Source organism: Somniosus microcephalus, chromosome 34 (genome assembly GCF_052327205.1).
Source record: "Somniosus microcephalus isolate GS21.2 chromosome 34, FLI_Smic_1.0, whole genome shotgun sequence".
NCBI classification, from domain to species: Eukaryota; Metazoa; Chordata; class Chondrichthyes; order Squaliformes; family Somniosidae; genus Somniosus; species Somniosus microcephalus.
The window spans coordinates 8,215,225-8,236,742 of NC_141020.1; the positions used below are offsets into that span (position 1 = coordinate 8,215,225).

Here is a 21,518-nt window from a genome sequence, read left to right on the forward strand (position 1 = left end):
GGGGCAGACTCGGAGCGAGTTTGCGGCTAGCCTGCACTCTGCGCCCCAGCGGGGTGGGTTTGGGAACACATTCCTGTTCCCCCCCTTTTTGCAAACGAAGAGATAATCTGCCTTAAAAAAAAGCCAGGAGGAGGTGGGGGATGGAATCCTTTTCTGCGTGTGTTGTTGCTGCTGCTGTTTCTGGGTGCATCCCAGAGGCTGGAGCTCTTGTCTCGTGGCAAGCTTTCTGATTTATAGTCAGAGCTGTGGACACGGAGCATTGCTGGATTTCAGAGAGAGAGAGAGGCTGACAATGCAGACTCCAACCCAGGAATCTTGACAGAGACAATCTCATCACAGCCAGGGCACTCCAGGCAGCAGAAGAAAGACAAATCGAAGACTCATTTTTTTGGGAGGGGGGGGGCAATGGGCAAAAAGGTGGGATTTGTTGTGTGTGTCTCTCTCTGAAGAAGGCAAGACATTTTCACACGAAGACCCAGCAGTCGGTGGGAGAGAAGAGGCAGAACAACCTTGCATCGTGCAGGACAAGCTGTGATTCCCTTTGACTGCTGGGTTTTTGCAATCCTTCCCTGGGGTTTATTCCCAGACAAAGACGACAAGGATTTGGACCCTCAGGGTGGTTGTGGAGGGGGGGGCAGCAAGAAAGAGAGAGAGAAATCTGGGCTTTTTTTTTGGTTGCAAATTGAATGTTAAGCATGGTGCTGAATGTTAACTGCGATCAATCCAGATGCTCGGCTGCCTGGACGAGCCCCCTCTGAGTCTGGTAAGAGCCTCTCCATTAACACCTGTTAACAATAACCATTAATAAAAAAGGGGGGAAAAATAGAGGGAACCTGCAGGGTGAATCTCCTCTTGAAGCATGTTGGAATTTAACATTGTACCCTGCGGTCCTTCAATCAATCGACTGTTTCGTTTTTTTGCAACCGCAGATGCAACGGGGAAATTGATTTTTTTAACATTTTTTCAGGGAAATGTTTGCTCATTATCCGCACGACAAGGCAAGATTGGTAAATAACAACAAAAAATGCTGGAAAAACTCAGCAGGCCCGGCAACATCCGTGGAGAGAAATTAGAGTCGACGTTTCGGCTGAAAAAAAGGGTTTCGACCCAAAACGTCCACTCTAATTTCTCTCCACGGATGTTTGCCTCGGCCTGCTGAGTTTTTCCAGCATTTTCTGTTGTTATTTCAGATTTCCAGCATCTGCAGTATTTTGCTATCAGGCAAGATTGGTGGCAGGGTTCCCACTTGTTTATTTATGGGGGGGGGGGGTTCCTCCTCTTCTCTGCAATCCCTGGCGGTTCCTGCAAGCGAGGGCCACTGGCCCTGTCGCCGAGGGGAGGGAGGTCTCCAAGTGATAATTGCAATGCAAAAAAACCCAGGGGACCTGCAAATGGAACAGTACAATGTGTGCCGGCAGGACAAGGGTTAACCCCCTTGTACCACCGCAGGCTCCATTGCACTTCCTGTTTATGCAGGTCTTGCTGATGTGAGGCTGGATATCTAGAGGGAGGGGGGAGCCTCCTGTTTAACTAGGATTTCGAGGAGTAATGCCGGGTGGGTGCAGTGAGATTTGTAACACTTGCTTCTCATTTCACCCCCGTGTCTGTGTCGGCCGTGGCTCGGTGGGCAGCACACGCGCCTCGGAGTCAGAAGGTTGTGGGTTCACAGTCCCCCACTCCAGAGACTTGAGCACAAGATCTAGGCCGACACTCCCAGTGCAGTGCTGAGGGAGCGCCGCACTGTCGGAGGTGCCGTCTTTCGGATGAGACGTTAAACCGAGGCCCCCGTCCGCTCTCTCAGGTGGACGTAAAAGATCCCACGGCCACTATTTCGAAGAAGAGCAGGGGGAGTTCTCCCCGGTGTCCTGGGGCCAATATTTATCCCTCAACCAACATCATTAAAAAAAACCCAGATAATCTAGTCCATTGGGCCTGTCGCCTGGAGGGGAGGGGAGTCCTCCAAGTGATAATTGCAATGCACAAAACCCAGGGGACCTGCAAATGGAACAGTACGTGGAGGCCAATTCATTAAATATATTCAAGAAGGAGTTGGATATATTTCTTAAGGCTAAAGGGATCAAGGGATATGGGGAGAAGGCAGGGACAGGGTACTGAATTTGGAATGATCAGCCATGATCGCATTGAATGGCGGAGCAGGCTCGAGGGGGCCCGAATGGCCTACTCCTGCTCCTAATATTCTATCACGTTGCTTTTTTGTGGGAGCTTGCTGTGCTCAAATTGGCTGCTGCGTTTCCTACATTACAACAGCGACTACACTTCAAATAGCACTTCATTGGCTGTAAAGCGCTTTGAGACGTCCGGTGGTCGTGAAAGGCGCTATAGAAATGCAAGTCTTTCTTTCTGTCCTGGGTCTCTCTTATCTGAGGGGGTCTGAGGGAGATTTTCCTGTGTCTCTGCGGCTGTCAGCAAGCGCATTTGCTAATTTTGTACCTTCTACTCCTATCTTCGATGCCCTCTCCTACTTGCCCATGTGCATTGACCAAGGATAGGGTGGGATATGTGTTGGTGTAGGGGTTACGGGGATCGGGGTGGGATATGTGTCGGTGCAGGCTCGATGGGCCAAAATGGCCTCTATCTGCACTGTGGGGATTCTGTGATTCAGTGGGCTGTTCCACCACAGGGGCATCACATCCTGGTTCAATCCAATTCTCTTCCACACACACACACACAAAAAGACTTGCATTTCTATCGCGTCTTTCAGGACGTCTCAAAGCGCTTTACAGCCAATGAAGTACTTTCTGAAGTGTGGTCACTGTTGTAATGTAGGAAACGCAGCACCAATTTGCACACAGCAAGATCCCACAAACAGCAATGTGATGATGACCGAATAATCTGTTTTTTAGTGATGTTGATTGAGGGATAAATATTGGCACCAGGGCACCGGGGGAGAACTCCCCCTGCTCTTCTTCGAAATAGTGGCCCGTGGGATCTTTTACGTCCACCTGAGAGAGCAGACGGGGCCTCGGTTTAACGTCACATCCGAAAGACGGCACCTCCAGACAATGCGGCACTCCCTCAGCACTGCACTGGAGTGTCAGCCTAGATTTCTGTGCTGAAGTCTCTGGGGTGGGACTGTGAACCCACGACCTTCTGACTCAGAGGCGAGGGTGCTGCCCACTGAGCCAGGGGCTGACACAAACACTCACATACTTTCCACCAGGGTCAGTGAGTCGTGAGTCGGAGCAGGAAATCGGGCTAATTGGTTTCTCCCCGCTCACTAGCCTTGGGACACACTAGGGTGGGGTGGGGGGGGGTGGTGGGGGAAGGAGGGGTGGGGGGTGGGGGAGGGATGCATTCAGCCAATCCGTGAAGAGCAATGACACCCCCTTCAGATAGGTGCATTATCGCCCTATGATGCTACTTTGATGAAGACTATACTGAATCACATTTAATGTCATGTGTCTGTCTTTCAACCGATTGCAAGTTAATCCAACAGGCTCCTCTGGCTCAGTAGGTAACTGTACCACCCGTGGTGGTGTTGGAACCCAACAGGCCAGAAAGTCCCAGATTTGACATCAAGTGGGTGCGATGTTAGTTGAGAGCAGCACTTGGGGAACTGCAGTTAGCTACAGTGCCCCTGGGTTAGGGAGAGAAAGACAGACAATCGGCCATGGTTCCTGCTCCTGATGTCTATCCGCTGAATCTCACTGGAAAATGTGTGTGTGCACGCGCGCGCTTGCTTTAGCTGAAAACAGAATCGGGCGATGCCTCCCGCGGGTTGCACGGCCTGCCGGCGCTCACTGGGTCACACACGAGGAATGGCTCACATCAGAACATAGGAGGAGGCCATTCAGCCCCTCGAGCCTCTTCCGCCATTCAATGAGATCCTGGCTGATCTGCGACCCAACTCCATAATCCCCGTCTTTGCCCCCATATCCCTTAATCCCTTAAATGGCTGGTTCTCCTGAGACTGCACCCGGATCAGGGAGAAAAGTTGGATGGTGGGGCTTGGTGGCAAATTTCTTTATATCTTTTTTTTTCTACTCCCCCCCCCCCCCCCCCCCCCCCCCCCGACCCCTCCCCCCCATCCCCCGTAGCTCTGAGGCCCTGGATTAAGAATCTGTAAAAATGGTCATCATTGAACACATTGAGGAGACAAGAATCGTTCAACTTCCGGAGGATGTGGATGAGGACAAGGAGGAGAGAATACTGGCCATGCTGGGGATCAGTGGGACAGTCCTCAACCTTCTAGTCATCATATTCGTCTACATTTACACAACGTTATAACAGCCACAGATTGAGAGAGCAACAGCGAGAGAGAGAGGGTGGAGGAACAAGCCAAACTAGCAGCACTGCAAACAACAGCACCTCTGTCGAATCTCCGCCGGAAACCAATAACCCAATAGATGGTAGATTTTAAAAAAAAAATGGGTTGGAAGCCTCTGAGGCACTATTTTTGAGGTTGAACGTTGCTGAAATGGCTCGCGCCGTGAATATGGGTTTAAGTTTTACCACAGCTCTCGGCGGTGGGAAAGGCCTGAATTCTGGGTTTCAAAGGCCTCGTGGGCAAGAGGGAATCGACGGGCCCTGTCTCTCCAGGGTTTAAAGCCTTCCCCGAGACGGCGGACTTGAGATTTCTGGGTTTGCGCTTGTTCCCCTGACGGCGCCTTTGGTCTCCAGGCGATGTTGGGTCACCATGGCACCCGTGTGTGGCGGGGGGGGAAAAACCCCCCCCAAAAAGCACAATGGATTACATCTTCTCTTCAACCATTCGGCCGGAGTTCAGAGGGGTTAATGCGGCTGATCTCTTCAGGAAAATTCCTTGCCAATGGTCCGACCAGAGGTTTGGGTCTGGGTGGGTCCGAGATGGAAGGACCACCGACGCACTAAAGGGGAGATCAGGAGGAGATACGTCGGCCTTGCAGAGAGAAAGGAGGACCTGGGCTGGTGCGCATTCCATCGCTGGAGAGAAAGATCATTTTTGCTTCTCTCTTGTGTGGCCCAATCGTGCCAAATTTGTCTTCCGGTTCCAAACCGCTGGGTGTGGCGCGATTGATGTCTTTGTATTTCCAGACCATGTTTTCTATTCATTTCATCAGTAATCTAGACTCGCTAACTGAACAAGAATCTGCAGTTGGCGCTTCCTCAGTCCTGCATGGCTCTACTTGAGATCTCTCGTTTTATTCATGGCAAGGCATGTCTGCTCGACCCCTCCCAACCCCACCCCTTGCTGGCTGGGTGGTGAAGACACCGCCTTGTGTGGGGGCCCGAGCTCTACAATCCAGGGTTCCGTCGCTGGTCTGTGACCCGGTTCAACAGTCCAGGGTTTCCACCACTGATCTATGTCCCTGTTCAACAGTCCAGGGTTTCGTCACCGATCTATGTCCCTGGACAGCAATTGGCCTCAGAGTCTTAGAGCTGGGGTTCGGGGGTGGGGAGCATGGCGAGGGGAGTGATGTAAAAAGACTACTGAGCCCTTGGTTTGAGTATAAAACAAGGCTTTAATCAACTGTTTCACAACCATGAGATTCTAGTTACATCACTAGTTCCTGGTTACAGAAACATCCTGAGCAAGCTGGGCCCACGCCCGAGTATTTATACTTTCCTTGGATGGCGCCACCAGCTGGCCGCCCAGTGTTTCTTCATGACTCATGATAAGATTCATGATGGAGCATCGGATAGAGTTCCTGCTCCTCGTCACCAGCCAGCGCTCCCCCCACCTCCAACCGGGAAAATTAGGTGAAGACAGGTTCAGTCTGGGCCGAGATTCTTTCTACCATGGAGGGACCGTTGACTCTCACCGTCTCGCCTCACAATTGAAGACTGGACACTTCCCTCCTTTTGCCATTTGTTTCACCCACCAAGAGTCAACAACAATCCCACCCATGCCCGCCCCCCCCCCGAACCCCGACAGAAAATAATTTCCCCACTGACAGGTCGCTCGCCCCACTGCATCATGGGATGGCTCGGTCAAGGTCTATGTCCCGCAGATTTCATCAGCTCCCCCCTCCCCGGTGTGTTAGGCTCACCGTGTCACTTATCAGACAAAAAAAACACAACACAACGCGAGACTCTGAGTGGCACCAGTCTGTGAAAAGCCAAGTCTTGCTTCACACCCATCGATGACAAGCAAATCCCCTTAACAGCAACCATTCCCATTGAGGGCGGTGACATTTCCTGTAAGTGCCTATGAACTCAAGTCATTCCAGTGGGGATGTTCGCTGATGACTGCACAGTGTTCAGTTCCATTCACAACTCCTCAGATAATGAAGCAGTCCATGCCCGCATGCAGCAAGACCTGCACGACATCCAGGCGTGGGCTGGTAAGTGGCAGGTCACATTCGCGCCACACAAGTGCCAGGCAATGACTATCTCCAACAAGAGAGACTAACCATCGCCCCTTGACATTCAACGGCATTACCATCGCCAAATCCCCCACCATCAACATCCTGGGGGTCACCATTGACCAGAAACTTAGCTGGACCAGCCACATAACTGCTGTGGTTACAAGTGCAGGTCAGAGGCTGGGCACAGCAGGCTTGAGGGGCTGAATGGCCTACTCTTGCTCCTATTTCTTATGTTCTTATGGGTATTCTGTGGCGAGTGTCTCACCCCCTGACTCCACAAAGCCTTTCCACCATCTACAAGGCACAAGTCAGGAGTGTGATGGAATACTCTCCACTTGCCTGGATGAGTGCAGCTCCAACAACACTCAAGAAGCTTGACACCATCCAGGACAAAGCAGCCCGCTTGATCGGCACCCCATCCACCACCTTAAACATTCACTCCCTCCACCACCGGCGCACCGTGGCTGCAGTGTGTACCATCTACAAGATGCACTGCAGCAACTCACCAAGGCTTCTTCAGCAGCACCTCCCAAACCCGCGACCTCTTCCACCTAGAAGGACAAGGGCAGCAGGCGCATGGGAACACCACCACCTCCAAGTTCCCCTCCAAGTCACACACCTTCCCGACTTGGAAATATATCGGCCGTTCCTTCATCGTCGCTGGGTCAAAATCCTGGAACTCCCTCCCTAACAGCACTGTGGGAGCACCTTCACCGCACGGACTGCAGCGGTTCAAGAAGGCGGCTCACCACCACCTTCTCAAGGGGCAACTAGGGATGGGCAATAAATGCCGGCCTTGCAAGCGACGCCCACATCCCATAAACGAATTTTAAAAAAACCACTGCCATCCCTAATGGTGTCATTCACTTGTCACAGGTCACATTTGTCTCACCTTAAGGGCCGGTTAGTTCAGTCGTTAAGAGCGTGGTGCCAGTAATGCGAAGGTCACGGGTTCGATTCCTGTATGGGCCATTTAGTTCTGTGGCTCGTAGGTCCAGGGGTGTGATTCTGGCTTTGGGGTTCTTGACTGGAGATTGTGATCAGGGTGCCTGGTTCAAATCCCCGAACAATCACCTTGTTTTACGTAGCTGCATTTCAGGGGAAGCTAGGGAGAAAGGAATAGAAGGGCCGGCATTGGACCAGTTGGGCCGAATGGCCTGTTTCCTGCACTGTAGACTCGGTGTAACTTGGTGAGGACGGATCCCAGGAGCGAGGACGAGGCCCAGGAGTGGCGCAGCATGAACCAGCAGCGGGGTCGGGAGGACCACACTGCAGCCTATGAAACCCAGGCAGAGAGGACCTGCAGGAAGGAGGGAGGAGGACAGTAGGAGTATGTTTGTGTGTGTATGTCAGGCCGATGTAGCAGAGCCTGGTCTCCAATCATCTTGGATCCCCTTGCCATTGGACCAAGACCTTGCTCTGTCAAGCCCCGTGTGGTAGCTGGTGTGCAACGGCCACCCCACGTTAAAATAATTCACGCACAGGCATCTTCCTCCCTTTAAAATGAAGTTCGGGACCTGGAACGTCAGGACCCTCGTGGACAACCCCAACAGCGACAGAGACTCTAGGTCCCGCATTGGACTCATCAGTCACCTGCGAACTCATTTTTAGTGTGGAAGCAAGTCATCCTCGGTTCCGAGGGACGGCCTAAGAAGAAGAACTTGGTGTAACCGTCCTCTTCCAGACAGACCCTGGTGACTGGTCCCTGTTGGGAACGATGGCTCTCTCGCAGACTGTTGCCGTCACTGATCAACTTTCCAAGTCAACTCAATGGCTTCCGATGCCCAGGACCTTCGGGCCGTCTCCAGCCACCAGCCAAACATGTTTAGGCCTCAAAATCTTTGACGGGGAATTCGCTAAACTCTCCACTCCCTTAGGCACGCTGCTGATCCCGGCTTCGGCCTGTGAAGTGACCCTGCTCTAAAATGTTCCTGTAAAGATTCTCCCGTCAGAACACGGGAATAAATGAAGACTTTCAACACGAGCTTCTCCGCAGCAGGGGATCTGACCAACTAACGGATAGCCAGCAAAGAGCCCGACTCGGTGGAATGCCTACGTGTCTGGGACCCGGTCTGGGCCTATATGTGACTCCAGTCCCCACACCAACCTGGCTGACTCTTAAACCGCCCTCTGACGTGTCCGGGCGAGACACACGGTAAGCAAGCGCAGCGATTCAGGAAGAAGGCCCACCACCGCCACCTCCTCAGGGCAACTCGGGATGGGCATTAAATGCCGGCCTTGCCAGCGACGCCCAGATCCCAAGAATTGATTAAAAAAAAGGAGTGAATTGGAATGATGCAGTTCTGGTCTTCGGCCGCTGTTTATGTAGCTCACATGCGACCTCTGGTGGCAAATAGATGCTCCTACAGCGTTACAATACCAAGGAGATCCTTGCAAAATAGGATTGTAAGGCAATTCTTCTTCTTGGGCAGTTCCTCGGAACCGAGGATGACTTGCTTCCACACTAAAAATGAGTTCTCAGGTGACTGATGAGTCCAATGCGGGACCTACAGTCTCTGTCACAGGTGGGGCAGATGGTGGTTGCAGTACGGCGTTCCAGTCTGTTGGGGTTGTCCACGAGGGTCCTGACGTTCCAGGTCCCGAACTTCATTTTAAAGGGTGGAAGATGCCTGTGCGTGAATTCTTTTAACGTGGGGTGGCCGTTGCACACCAGCTACCACACGGGGCTTGACAGAGCAAGGTCTTGGTCCAATGGCAAGGGGATCCAAGATGATTGGAGACCAGGCTCTGCTACATCGGCCTAGCATACACACACAAACATACTGCTACTGTCCTCCTCCCTCCTTCCTGCAGGTCCTCTCTGCCTGGGTTTCATAGGCTGCAGTGTGGTCCTCCCGACCCCGCTGCTGGTCCACGCTGCGCCACTCCTGGGCCCCGTCCTCGCTCCTGGGCCCCGTCCTCGCTCCTGGGCCCCGTCCTCGCTCCTGGGCCCCGCCCTCGCTCCTGGGTCCCGTCCTCGCTCCTGGGTCCGGTCCTCGCTCCTGTGTCCCGTCCTCGCTCCTGGGTCCCGTCCTCGCTCCTGGGCCCCGTCCTCGCTCCTGGGCCCCGTCCTCGCCCCTGAGCCTCGACCTCGCTCCTGGGTCCTGTCCTCGCCCCTGGGCCTCGACCTCGCTCCTGGGTCCTGTCCTCGCCCCTGGGCCTCGACCTCGCTCCTGGGTCCCGTCCTCGCCCCTGGGCCTCGACCTCGCTCCTGGGTCCGGTCCTCGCCCCTGGGCCTCGACCTCGCTCCTGGGTCCCGTCCTCGCTCCTGGGTCCGGTCCTCGCTCCTGGGTCCGGTCCTCGCTCCTGGTCCCCGTCCTCGCTCCTGGTCCCCGTCCTCGCTCCTGGGTCCCGTCCTCGCCCCTGGGTCCCGTCCTCGCCCCTGGGCCCCGTCCTCGCCCCTGGATCCCGTCCTCGCCCCTGGGCCCCGTCCTCGCCCCTGGGTCCCGTCCTCGTTCCTGGGTCCGGTCCTCGCTCCTGGGCCCCGTCCTCTCTCCTCATACCCCACTCAACGCAGTGGAGTTTTAACTCCAGAGCGTGTATTTTTTTTTAAACAGGTTCCCCGCCCGGAAGCCAGCCTGATTAACAGGCTCCCTATTGGGCGGGGAAGGCTGCAGAAGAGGCGGCAGCCCAGAAGCGGCTAAGTTTTGTGCTGCTTGGGGACGCGATCGCGGGGGAGGGGGTGGACACGGCGTGATTGGGAGGGTCGGGGTGGTCACGGGATGGTCGGCGAGAGATCGGTGGCAGAGATGGTGGGTCGGGGGGGGTCCAGTGATCGCGGGTGGGGTCCGATCATGGCGGGGTAGGCTGGTGATCACAAGGGGGGGGCGGGGGAGTTCGGTGATCACGGGGTGTGGGCCCAATTGTGCGGGGGGTCTGATCATGGTGGGGGGAGGGGAAGCGGGTTAGCTTGGGGGGCCGGGGGGCCGCACTCCTGCTCCTCGAGGCCCACAAGTAGTGCTGGAAAGGCACTTTCCTGTTCCACACGGCAGTCCTTGTCTTCCTTTAGCTGCCGTGAATCCCAAGGCCTGGGAAACCCGGCTGGCCAATGTTAAACCTGGAAGAGAGTTAAAATCTGAGGCACACAGTCTGGTGAAAATATTTAAATGAGCTACCTGCCTCCTGGGAGCGGGTTGGTCGCCTGCCCCCCGTTAAAATCGAAAGTGGGCGGGAGGGAGCAAGTAAAGGATTTTTCCTTTTCTCGCAGATCCACCCCTCCTACCTACACTAAACACGGGCAAAGGAAACTCGCTGTCCAGGGACAAGGGGCTCCAGGGGGGAGAACATTGTACTCCTCGGGACTAGACCGCGTTTATCATTAGAATCATACAGCCGTTCGGCCCATCGTGCCTCTGTCGGCTCTTTGAAAGAGCTCTCCAATTAGTCTCGCTCCCCCTTGCTCTTTCCCCATCGCAAATGTTTCCTTTTCAAATACTTATCCAATTACCTTTGGAAAGTTACTATCGAAACTGCTTCCACCGCCCTTTCAGATCACAACTCGCTGTGTAAAAAAAAAATTCTCCTAATTTCCCCCTCTGGTTCTCTTGCCAAGTATCTTAAATCTGTGCCAATCATCTTAAATCTGTGCCAATTATCTTAAATCTGTGCCAATCATCTTAAATCTGTGCCAATTATCTTAAATCTGTGCCAATCATCTTAAATCTGTGCCAATTATCTTAAATCTGTGCCAATCATCTTAAATCTGTGCCAATTATCTTAAATCTGTGCCAATTATCTTAAATCTGTGCCAATCATCTTAAATCTGTGCCAATTATCTTAAATCTGTGCCCACTGGTTACCGGACCCCCCCCTTGCCAGTGGACACAGTTTCTCCTCATCAGAAACCAGCGGTCCCATTAAGCTACGCGCCCCCCGCGCGGTCTGGAGGTCCCTCGTGCCAGCCCCTCACCAGCTTTTCAATGCAGGAACCGCGCGTGCGTGTGAAAATCTGAACGGGCAGCAGCCAATTAAAGGGACCGCGCACCCTCCAAAAAAAATTACAGGGAGCGTTGATCAAAACCCTTACATTCAGGCATTTAAAACTGTATTAGTTTGAAAGCATTCAGATGCAAAGGAAATGATGTTACTCCCTGCTCTGACTAGGTACTGCTTCAATTCTGATAGCATCACAGAAATGCAATGGGCTTGAGACAATTTCTCACGTCCCCGCTGTGAAAGAATGGTAGATGTTTGAAAATATTTTATTCGGGAGTGGGCGATCATTAACAGCATTGTTTTTTTTTTTAAAAAAGCAACGTCATATCTTCAAATCTCCGATTCCATCACATTAAGCCATCAAAACGTTGAAATTCGTCACAGAATCGCGAAGCTCTGATCCCCTTTAGACACCGCGGTGATCCCGGAGAAGACTTGTAAAGTAACTGTGGTCTGCGGGTCGCAGTCGCGGAGCTAGTTGGGGTACAGAAATCGCCCTCAGTACACCCCTCCCCTGAGCTAAGGGGAGGAGAGAGGGGAAAAAAACTGAAGGCGGGGTTCCACTGCTCCTGGTCGCTCCCCAGTGACCGTGGCTGGAATGCACACGTGCGCGGGTGTCAAAGGAGGACGGCGACGAGCTCTGCTGCGATGCCCCCCCACGGTGCACCATCCACTCATTGATTAGCCCTGTGCCCGAGGAGCATGTCCCGAGGGTGGTGGTGGGTGGGGGTCTGGAACTCACTGCCTGAAAGGGTGGTGGAGGCAGAAACCCTCATCACATTTAAAAAGTGTTTGGATGTGCACTCGAAGTGCTGTAACCCACAAGGGCTACGGCCCAAGAGCTGGAGAGTGGGATTAGGCGGGATCGCTGTTCTTTCGGGTGTCACAGACACGATGGGCCGAATGGCCTGTTTCTGTGCTGTAAAATTTCTACGATTCATGTGATTGTACCCCCCCCCCCAGAGGCAGTCGATGCCTTCGGGAAGGTAGAGAATTTAGCGGGGGGGGGGGGGGAAGGGGAACAAAACTGGGACACTTTGCGGGGGGAGGGGGGAAAAAGATCTCGTCAGCTCTGAATTTTGAAACTGCTGCTAAGTTCTAATGTCTTTTTAAAAAAACAAATAATTAAAAAGCAATGTTTTGTTTGCAAAGTTAAGCACCTGCACCTGCCTTTCCCTCTCACAAATGTGTTTGCATGTCGTGTCAAGAATTGATAAATGAGCTGACTTTCAAGGCAGATTTCCTTTTAAAGAAACAGTCCCTTTTTCTTTTGTAAGTTGGACGGTTTCTTTCGCACACTGAGAGGATCAGTCAGCTGTGGTTGGCCGGCCTATGAGTAACCCTACTGGTAATTCAAAGACAGCTGGGCGTATTTCCTCTTCTTTAAAGGGGAGATTTAATTCAGCTGCTTGAGATGATTACAGGTAGAGATCGAGAGAAACGATTTCCTCTGGTTGAGGGGGCGGGGGGGGGGAGTCCAGAACAAGGGGACATCACCTTAAAATTAGAGCCAGGCCGTTCAGGGGTGATGTCAGGAAGCACTTCTTCACCCAAAGGGTTACTGGAAATCTGGAACTCTCTCCCCCGCAAAAAGCTGTCGAGGCTGGGGGGGTGCTCAGTTGAAAATGTCAAAACTGAGATTGATAGATTTTTGATAGGTAAGGGTATTAAGGGTTACAGAACCCCCAGGCGGGTAAATGGAGTAAAGATGCAGATCAGCCATGATCTAATTGAATGGTGGAACAGGAGCGAGGGGCCGAATGGCCTATTCGTAGAAATGCTGCTCTTCCACCCTGAGGGGCATCACACCCAAGCCTGATTCTGTCCATACATGGTCTTTGGATGGTGAACAGGAGTAGGAATCCTGGCTAATTTCAATGCCCCCCCCCGCCCCCCCCATTTCCCTAGCGTTGTGACACTGAGGCCAGTTGCAGAACCCCAACTGTTGGTCTGAGAACAGAGAGGAGAGGTTGAGTAGATTGGGCCGATACTCTCTGGCGTTTAGAAGAATGAGAAGTGATCTCATTGAAATGTATAAGATTCTGAGGGGGATTGACAGGGTAGACGCTGAGAGGATGTTTCCCCCTGGCTGGAGAGTCTAGTACGAGGGGGCATAGTCTCAGGATATGGGGTCGGCCATTTAGGACTGAGATGAGGAGTAATTTCTTCACTCAGAGGGTTGTGAATCTTTGGAATTCTCTACCCCAGAGGGCTGTGGATGCTCAGTCGTTGAGTATATTCAAGGCTGAGATCGATAGATTTTTGGACTCTAGGGGAATCGAGGGATATGGAGATCGGGCGAGAAAGTGGAGATGAGGGTGAAGATCAGCCATGATCTTAGTGAATGGCGGAGCAGGCTCGAGGGGCCGAATGGCCGACTCCTACTCATTATTCTTGTTATGTTGTGTCCCACCCTCAGATACCAGCGCCTCCATCGCCCACACGAGCCTGTCTCACCATGCCTACACCTATACCAAGGAGTACAAAGTAAGTTGGTGGGGGGTGGGGCAGAGCTTGGTGTTCAACATCTCCCGAGGGGGTTACAGTATGTACAAACACTCCTGGTCTAATGCAGTGTGCAGCTCACGGAGGAACTGATCTTGTGTGTCTACGTCTGTCACAAGAGGCTCTGTTTCTTTAAAAGCAAATTATAACGCAAGCCTTTATTAACTGAACTGTGCGTACTGCCAAATCTGTGTCTTTGGTATACATTGTGGTGATATACTCACTGTGAATGCCGCTCTGCAGCAGCGTCCAAACTGTGGCCCCTGGAGCCCAGCTCTCGCCACCCACGTTTGTCTTTGCATCTCTTCCCCGCTGGTTCGTCTCGTTTGAGGTTCCGGGGGGCAGGGCTGTTGCCGCGTTGGCCGATTAATCCTCAGTTGGAACACCGAGGTCCACTTGGTGTCAGTGACTGGAGACAGGTGGGGAATTCATGGGAACAGGGAATTGGACCTTCAACTGTGGCCCCCTCGAGGCTCCATGGGACAGACCTGAGTGACCCACAAAGACCACAGCTTGGTCGCTGCTGCAGTGCCTGGTGGTACGGTGAGGTTATCCAGCACTTACTCCAGCCACAGTCACTGTGCCGTCTCACTGAAGGTGATTCTAAGTGTATTTTTTCTTTCCCAAAATAAAATCAATATTACACTTTTGTACTTATAGAGACTTCCTTCAGTGGTATTGTCAGCTTGCTAATTTTGAAACGTCCCTCCCTGGGATCGAGTGCGGGACTCCCTCTGGGAAATGTAGGAGGAAAACCCGAGCCTCGCCAGCAGGCTAGTCAACCATAGGGAGGCATCGCCCAGACCTCCTCCTTCATCCAGGCACGGCCGCGTTATGGCAGAGGTCGGTGGGCAGACACCGGGGCTGAGTTTTCCCCACCGACTACTTCAGTTATGAGGAGCGCTTGGAAAAGTTGAGATTGAGATGAGGAGGAATCGCTTCACCCAGAGAGTGGTGAACCTGTGGAATTCTCTACCACACAGGGCAGTTGAGGCCAATTCATTAAATATATTCAAGAAGGAGTTGGATATATTTCTTAAGGCTAAAGGGATCAAGGGATATGGGGAGAAAGCAGGGACAGGGTACTGAGTTTGGATGATCAGCCATGATCTCATTGAATGGCGGAGCAGGCTCGAGGGGCCGAATGGCCTACTCCTGCTCCTATCTTCTATGTTTCTATGCTCTCCTTGGAACAGAGAAGGTTAAGAGGTGACCGAATGGAGGTTTTCAAGCTGATGAGAGGTTTTGAGAGAGACGTAGAGAAATAGGAGCAGGATTCGGCCCTTCGAGCCTGCTCCGCCATTCAATATGATCATGGCTGATCCTCTATCTCAATACCATATTCCCGCTCTCTCCCCATACCCCTTGATGCCTTTTGCGTCTAGAAATCTATCTATCTCCTTCTTAAATATATTCAGTGACTTGGCCTCCACAGCCTTCTGTGGTAGAGAATTCCACAGGTTCACCACCCTCTGAGTGAAGACATTTCTCCTCATCTCAGTCCTAAATGTCCTACCCCGTATCCTGAGACTGTGACCCCTGGTTCTAAACCCCCCCAGCCAGGGGAAACATCCTCCCTGCATCCAGTCTGTCTAGCCCTTGTCAGAATTTTATACGTTTCAATGAGATCCCCCTCTCATTCTCCTAAACTCTAGTGAATACAGGCCCAGTCGACCCAATCTCTCCTCATACGACAGTCCTGCCATCCCAGAAATCAGTCTGGAACGCTCGACCTGAAAAGGTGGTGGAAGCGGATTCCATCGATTATTTTAAAAGGCAATTGGACGGGTACTCATTGCAAAGGGGTTGGAGTATAAGAGTAAGGAAGTCTTGCTACAATTGTACAGGGCCTTGGTGAGACCACACCTGGAGTACTGGGCACAGTTTTGGTCTCCTTATCTAAGGAAGGATGTACTTGCCTTGGAGGCGGTGCAACGAAGGTTCACTAGATTGATTCCTGGGATGAGAGGGTTGTCCTATGAGGAGAGATTGTGTAGAATGGGCCGATACTCTCTGGAGTTTAGAAGAATGAGAGGTGATCTCATTGAAACATACAAGATTCTGAGGGGGATTGACAGGGTAGATGCTGAGAGGTTGTTTCCCCCTGACTGGAGTGTCTAGAACTAGGGGGCACAGTCTCAGAATAAGGGGTCGGCCATTTAAGACTGAGATGAGGAGGAATTTCTTCACTCAGAGGGTGGTGAATCTTTGGAATTCTCTGCCACAGAGGGCTGTGGAGGCTCAGTCGTTGAGTATATTCAAGACAAAGATCGATGGAGGGAAGGTGGAGTTGAGGTCGATGATCAGCCATGATCTTATTGAATGGCGGAGCAGGCTCTAGGGGCGGTATGGCCGACTCCTGCTCCTAATTCTTAGGATGAGTAACTTAACAGGGTTACAGACGAAATGCGAGGGAGTGGGACTGAGCACGACGGCTCTTTCAAAGAGCGGGCACAGGCACGACGGGCCGAACGGCCTCCTTCTGTGCTTTAAGTTTCTATGATTCTAACTGGTTGAGATTGCCTCATTTTAATAAGCTGCCATTAACTAGAACATCCCACTATATTGTGCCTTTAACTCCATCTCCATTTGATATGCCAACTCCTCAATCCTTAAACAGGAAATTCTTTGATTTTATTTGTATATATAGCACGCACTCCCTGTCACACTTTGCCGATAACAACTTGTATTTATATAGCGCCTTTAATGTAGTAAAATGCCCCAAGGCGCTTCACAGGAGTATTATAAGACACAAATAAAATGACACCGAGCCACATAAGGAGATATTAGGACAGGTGACCAAAAGCTTGGTCAAACGGGTAGGTTTTAAGGAGCGTCTTAAAGAAGGAAAGAGAGGTAGCGAAGCGGACAGGTTTAGGCAGGGAATTCCAGAGCTTAGGGCCCAGGCAACAGAAGGTACGGACGCCAATGGTTGAGCGATTATAATCGGGGATGCTCAAGAGGCCAGAATTGGAGGAGCGCGGAGATCTCAAGAGGTTGAACAGTTTCCCGTTTGTTCTGTAAATTAGCTCCACTCCAGCGGGGAGCTTACTGAGGGTGAGATGGAGCATTGCCGCAAGGAAGATCGAGAAGAGCGTGGTGCGATGATACAGCCTTGCTTGACCCTGGTCCGTACATTAATGTGGGAGGCCAGCCAGGAGTGTGTTGGAATAGTCAAGTCTAGAGGTAACAAAGGCATGGATGAAGGTTTCAGCAGCGGATGAGCTGAGGCAAGGGCAGAGGCGGGCGATGTTACGGAGGTGGAAGTAGGCGGTCTTTGTTATGCTGCGGATATGTGGTCGGAAGCTCATTTCAGGATCAAATATGACAGCAAGGTTGTGAACAGTGTGGTTCAGCCTCAGACAGATGTTAGGGAGAGGGATGGAGTCAGTGGCTGGGGAACGGAGTTTGTGATGGGGACCGAAAACAATGGCTTCGGTCTTCCCAATATTTAATTGGAGAAAATTTCTGCTCATCCAGAACTGGATGTCGGACAAGCAGTCTGACAATTTAGAGACCATGGAGGGGTCGAGATAAGTGTTCGTGAGGTAGAGCTGAGTGTCGTCAGCGTATCAATTCAATTCAATTTTATTTGCCAGATGTAACAAGTACAATTACAATGGAATGCTTACTCCCCGTAGGGACGCGTCAGTTATTCATACAGCGCCGCATATGTGGAAACTGACGCTGTGTTTTCGGATGATGTCGCCAAAGGGCAGCATGTAGATGAGAAATAGGAGGGGGCCAAGGATAGATCCTTGGAGGACACCAGAGGTAACGATGTGGGAGCGGGAAGAGAAGCCGTTGCAGGTGATTCTCTGGCTACGATTAGATAGATAATAGAACCAGGCGCGTGCAGTCCCACCCAGCTGGACGACGGTGGAGAGGCGTTGGAGAAGGATGGAGTGGTCAACCGTGTCAAAGGCTGCAGACAAGTCAAGAAGGATGAGGAGGGATAGTTTACCTTTGTCACAGTCACAAAGGATGTCATTTGTGACTTTGTTGAGAGCCGTTTCGGTACTGTGGCAAGGGCGGAAACCGGATTGGAGGGATTCAAACATGGAGTTGCGGGAAAGATGGGCATGGATTTGGGAGGCGACAACACGTTCAAGGACTTTGGAGAGGAAAGGGAGGTTGGAGATGGGGCGGTAGTTTGCAAGGACAGAGGGGTCAAGGGTTGGTTTTTTGAGAGGGGTGATGATGGCAGATTTGAAGGAGGGGGCGGGGGGAACAGTACCTGAGGAGAGCGAACCATTAACAATGTTAGCTAACATGGGAACCAGAAAAGGAAGTTGGGTGGTCAGCAGTTTGGTGGGAATAGAGTCGAGGGAGCAGGAAGTGGGTCACATGGACAAGATGAGCGCGAAGAGGTCATGAGGGGAGATCAGAGAGAAACTGGAGAAAGATGCGAGTTCAGGGCTAGGGCAGGGGAGAACCTTAGAGGAAGTTTGGCCTGGTGGGCTAGGGGAAGGAAGGGAAGTGGCAGAGGCAGCTGAACGGATGGTCTCAATCTTAGAGACAAAGAAGTCCATGAGCTCCTCACACTTGCTGTTGGAGGTGAGTGTGGAGGAGACAGGGGAGAGGGGTTTAAGAAGACGGTTAGCAGTAGAGAATAGGAGCTGGGGTTTATCTTTGCATTCCAGAATTTTGGCAGACGAGAACAGGCTCGAAGACCTGTTCCTATAGGATATTTGACCCAATCAGCGTGATATACATAACGGGTGACGCTTTTCAAATCTGTCACTTTGCGATTTGACAAGACGCAGGGTGAACACTCGTTTTTTAAAAATATGGATAGGCAGGTTTGGCGGAATTGCAAATGTTCGCGGCTTCCGGAACATTCTCAAGCATTGCGCTTTATAGAGTTGTTGAGCTGTCAGGGCAGTGTGAAGTGCTTGTGGGTTGCTGTGTTTACGAGAGCATTTGGTAGACTGGAAGCAACTCCCTGAAATTAAAATCGATTTGAGAATCGAAATTTACATCCCAGCAGCACCACCGATGCAGCAGAGAATTTCCTCCGAGTTTTACAACTTGAATCTTCCGCCTGGAGTCTTCCCACCTCCCCGGGGACCCCACCAGGTAATCTCATTGCGGTTTCTTTAGTAAAAGAGTGGCAGAGAGCGAGAGATACGGTGAAAGAGAAAAGAGAGAGACACAGAATGAAAAAGAGAGACACAGAATGAGTGAGAAAAACTATGGAAAGAGTGAGAAAAAAAAAACAAAAGACAGCAACAGAGAGGGGAAAAAAGTGAAAAACAGAGTGATTGAAAAAGACTTGCATTTCTATAGCGCCTTTCACAACCTCAGGATGTCCCAAAGCGCTTTACAGCCAATGAAGTACTTTTTTGAAGTGGAGTCGCTGTTGTAATGTAGGAAACGCAGCAGCCAATTTGCGCACAGCAAGCTCCCACAAACAGCAATGTGATAATGACTAGATCATCTGTTTTCAGTGATGTTGGTTGAGGGATAAATATTGGCCCCAGGACACCGGGGGAGAACTCCCCCTGCTCTTCTTCGAAAGAGTGGCTGTGGGATCTTTTACGTCCACCTGAGAGAGCAGACGGGGCCTCGGTTTAACCGAAAGACAGCACCTCCGACGGTGCAGCACTCCCTCAATGTTCCACACAAAAGATTACTGATCAAGATAAAAAATCACGGGATTGGGGGTAATATACTGGCATGGGTGGAAGATTGGCTATCTAACAGAAAACAAAGAGTTGGGATAAATGGTTCGTTCTTGGGCTGGCAATCAGTAACTAGTGGTGTTCCACAGGGGTCAGTGCTGGGACCCCAACTCTTTACAATCTATATTAACGATTTGGAGGAAGGGACCGAGTGCAACATATCCAAGTTTGCCGACGATACAAAGATGGGAGGGAAAGCAGTGAGTGAGGAGGACATAAAAAACCTGCAAAAGGACATAGACAGGCTAAGTGAGTGGGCAGAGATTTGGCAGATGAAATATAATACTGGAAAGTGAGGTTATGCATTTTGGCAGAAAAAAATCGAAGAGCAAGTTATTATCTAAATGGAGAGAAACTGCAAAGTGCTACAGTACAAAGGGATCTGGGGGTCCTGGTGCATGAAACACAAAAAGTTAGTATGCAGGTGCAGCAGGTGATCAGGAAGGCCAATGGAATCTTGGCTTTTATTGCAAGGGGGATGGAGTATAAAAACAGGGAAGTCTTGCTGCAGTTCTACAAGGTATTGGTGAGGCCACACCTGGAATACTGCGTGCAGTTTTGGTTTCCATATTTAAGGAAAGATATACTTGCTCTCGAGGCGGTTCAGAGAAGGTTCACTCGGTTGATTCCGGAGATGAGGGGGTTGACGTATGAGGAAAGGTTGAGTAGGTTGGGCCTCTACTCATTGGAGTTCAGAAGAATGAGAGGCGATCTTATCAAAACATATAAGATTGTGAGGGGGCTTGATCGGGTGGATGCGGTGAGGATGTTTCCACTGATGGGTGAGACTAGAACTAGGGGGCATAATCTTAGAATAAGGGGCTGCCCTTTCAAAACTGAGATGAGGAGAAACTTCTTCACTCAGAGGGTAGTAAATCTATGGAATTTGCTACCCCAGAGAGCTGTGGAAGCTGCAACATTAAATAAATTTAAATCAGAGATAGACAGTTTCCTAGCAGATAAGGGAATTAGGGGTTACGGGGAGAGGGCAGGGAAGTGAACGTGAGTCTAGATTCGGATCAGCCATGATCCTATTGAATGGCGGAGCAGGTCCGAGGGGCCGTATGGCCTACTCCTGCTCCTACTTCTTATGTTCTTATGTCCTTATGCACTGGGAGCGTCAGCCTAGATTTTTTTTCTGCTCAAGTCTCTGGAGTGGGGACTGTGAACCCACAACCTTCTGACTCATGAGGCAAGAGGGTGCTGCCCACTAAGACAGGGCTGACATAAAGAGACAGAGAAAGAAAACACGGAGAGGGAGGGACAGAGAAAGAGAGGTACAGGAGGGTGCGAGATGGTAACAGACAGCCGGTCAATCTGAATGCAGACAGAGGCATAGCGAGAGACACAAAATGGAGATAGAAAGAGCCAGAGAGAGAAACAGGGAGAGAATGAGTTCCACTTAGAGACAGAGGTGGATAGAGAGACAGAAGCCTAGAAATTACTGGTCAGGGATATTGGTGAACAGTTACTGCCACCGTATCAAACTAAACCAGGCATTCATTTTTTACATCAGTTACTGGCTCTGCTAAAATAATGCATGAAGGAATGTGTTGCGAAGGAATTCACAAGTTTTGACGTCAGTCACTGGCAAGGAAGAGCAAATTAAGTTAGCAGCTGCCAGTGAGTCATCGGATCGGAGCAGAGTCTGTCCGGCCTGGGGTTCGTTTGCTGACTAATTCCTTTATTATCCTTCCCCGTCTGAACATTTCTCTGTCTCTCTCGCCCACTTCAAGACATCCCTGAACTGCCGTTAACAGAGATGTGTTTAAATCCTGTGTGTTGCCCTCTGCAGCGGCTGGGAACTAATTACCTGCACTGAGAGCAGCCATCCTGCCTGTGCCAGCTCTTTGAACGAGCTATTCAATTAAACCCACTCCCCCCACCCCCCTTGCTCGTTCCCCATAGCCCTGCAAAATGTTTCCTTTTCAGATGATACCCAATTCAAATTTTATTTGTCATATATGCAGCAGACGTGTGTACTGCACAATGAAATGTTGATTTTTACGAGTCCTCCCAACATTGGAATAAATATGACATAACAATGATAAAATACTAAGAAATACAGTAATAATAAATAAAACAG

The 21,518-nt window shown here is 51.2% G+C and overlaps 1 protein-coding gene and 1 pseudogene across 1 annotated transcript in view; both read left to right on the forward strand.

The window, feature by feature from the left end:
- The first annotated feature begins 4,063 nt into the window (after nt 1–4,063).
- On the forward strand, nt 4,064–5,408 carry LOC147096722 (protein TUNAR pseudogene; annotated as a pseudogene).
- Nucleotides 5,409–18,010: 12,602 nt separating this feature from the next.
- The window catches only part of LOC147096723 (uncharacterized), a 43,788-nt gene continuing 40,280 nt past the window's right edge, over nt 18,011–21,518 (forward strand). The window contains exon 1 of the mRNA XM_085973329.1: nt 18,011–18,827. Within this exon, the coding sequence (XP_085829455.1) occupies nt 18,747–18,827 (81 nt within the window). The 5' untranslated portion in view covers nt 18,011–18,746. The remainder of the gene's footprint in view (nt 18,828–21,518) is intronic.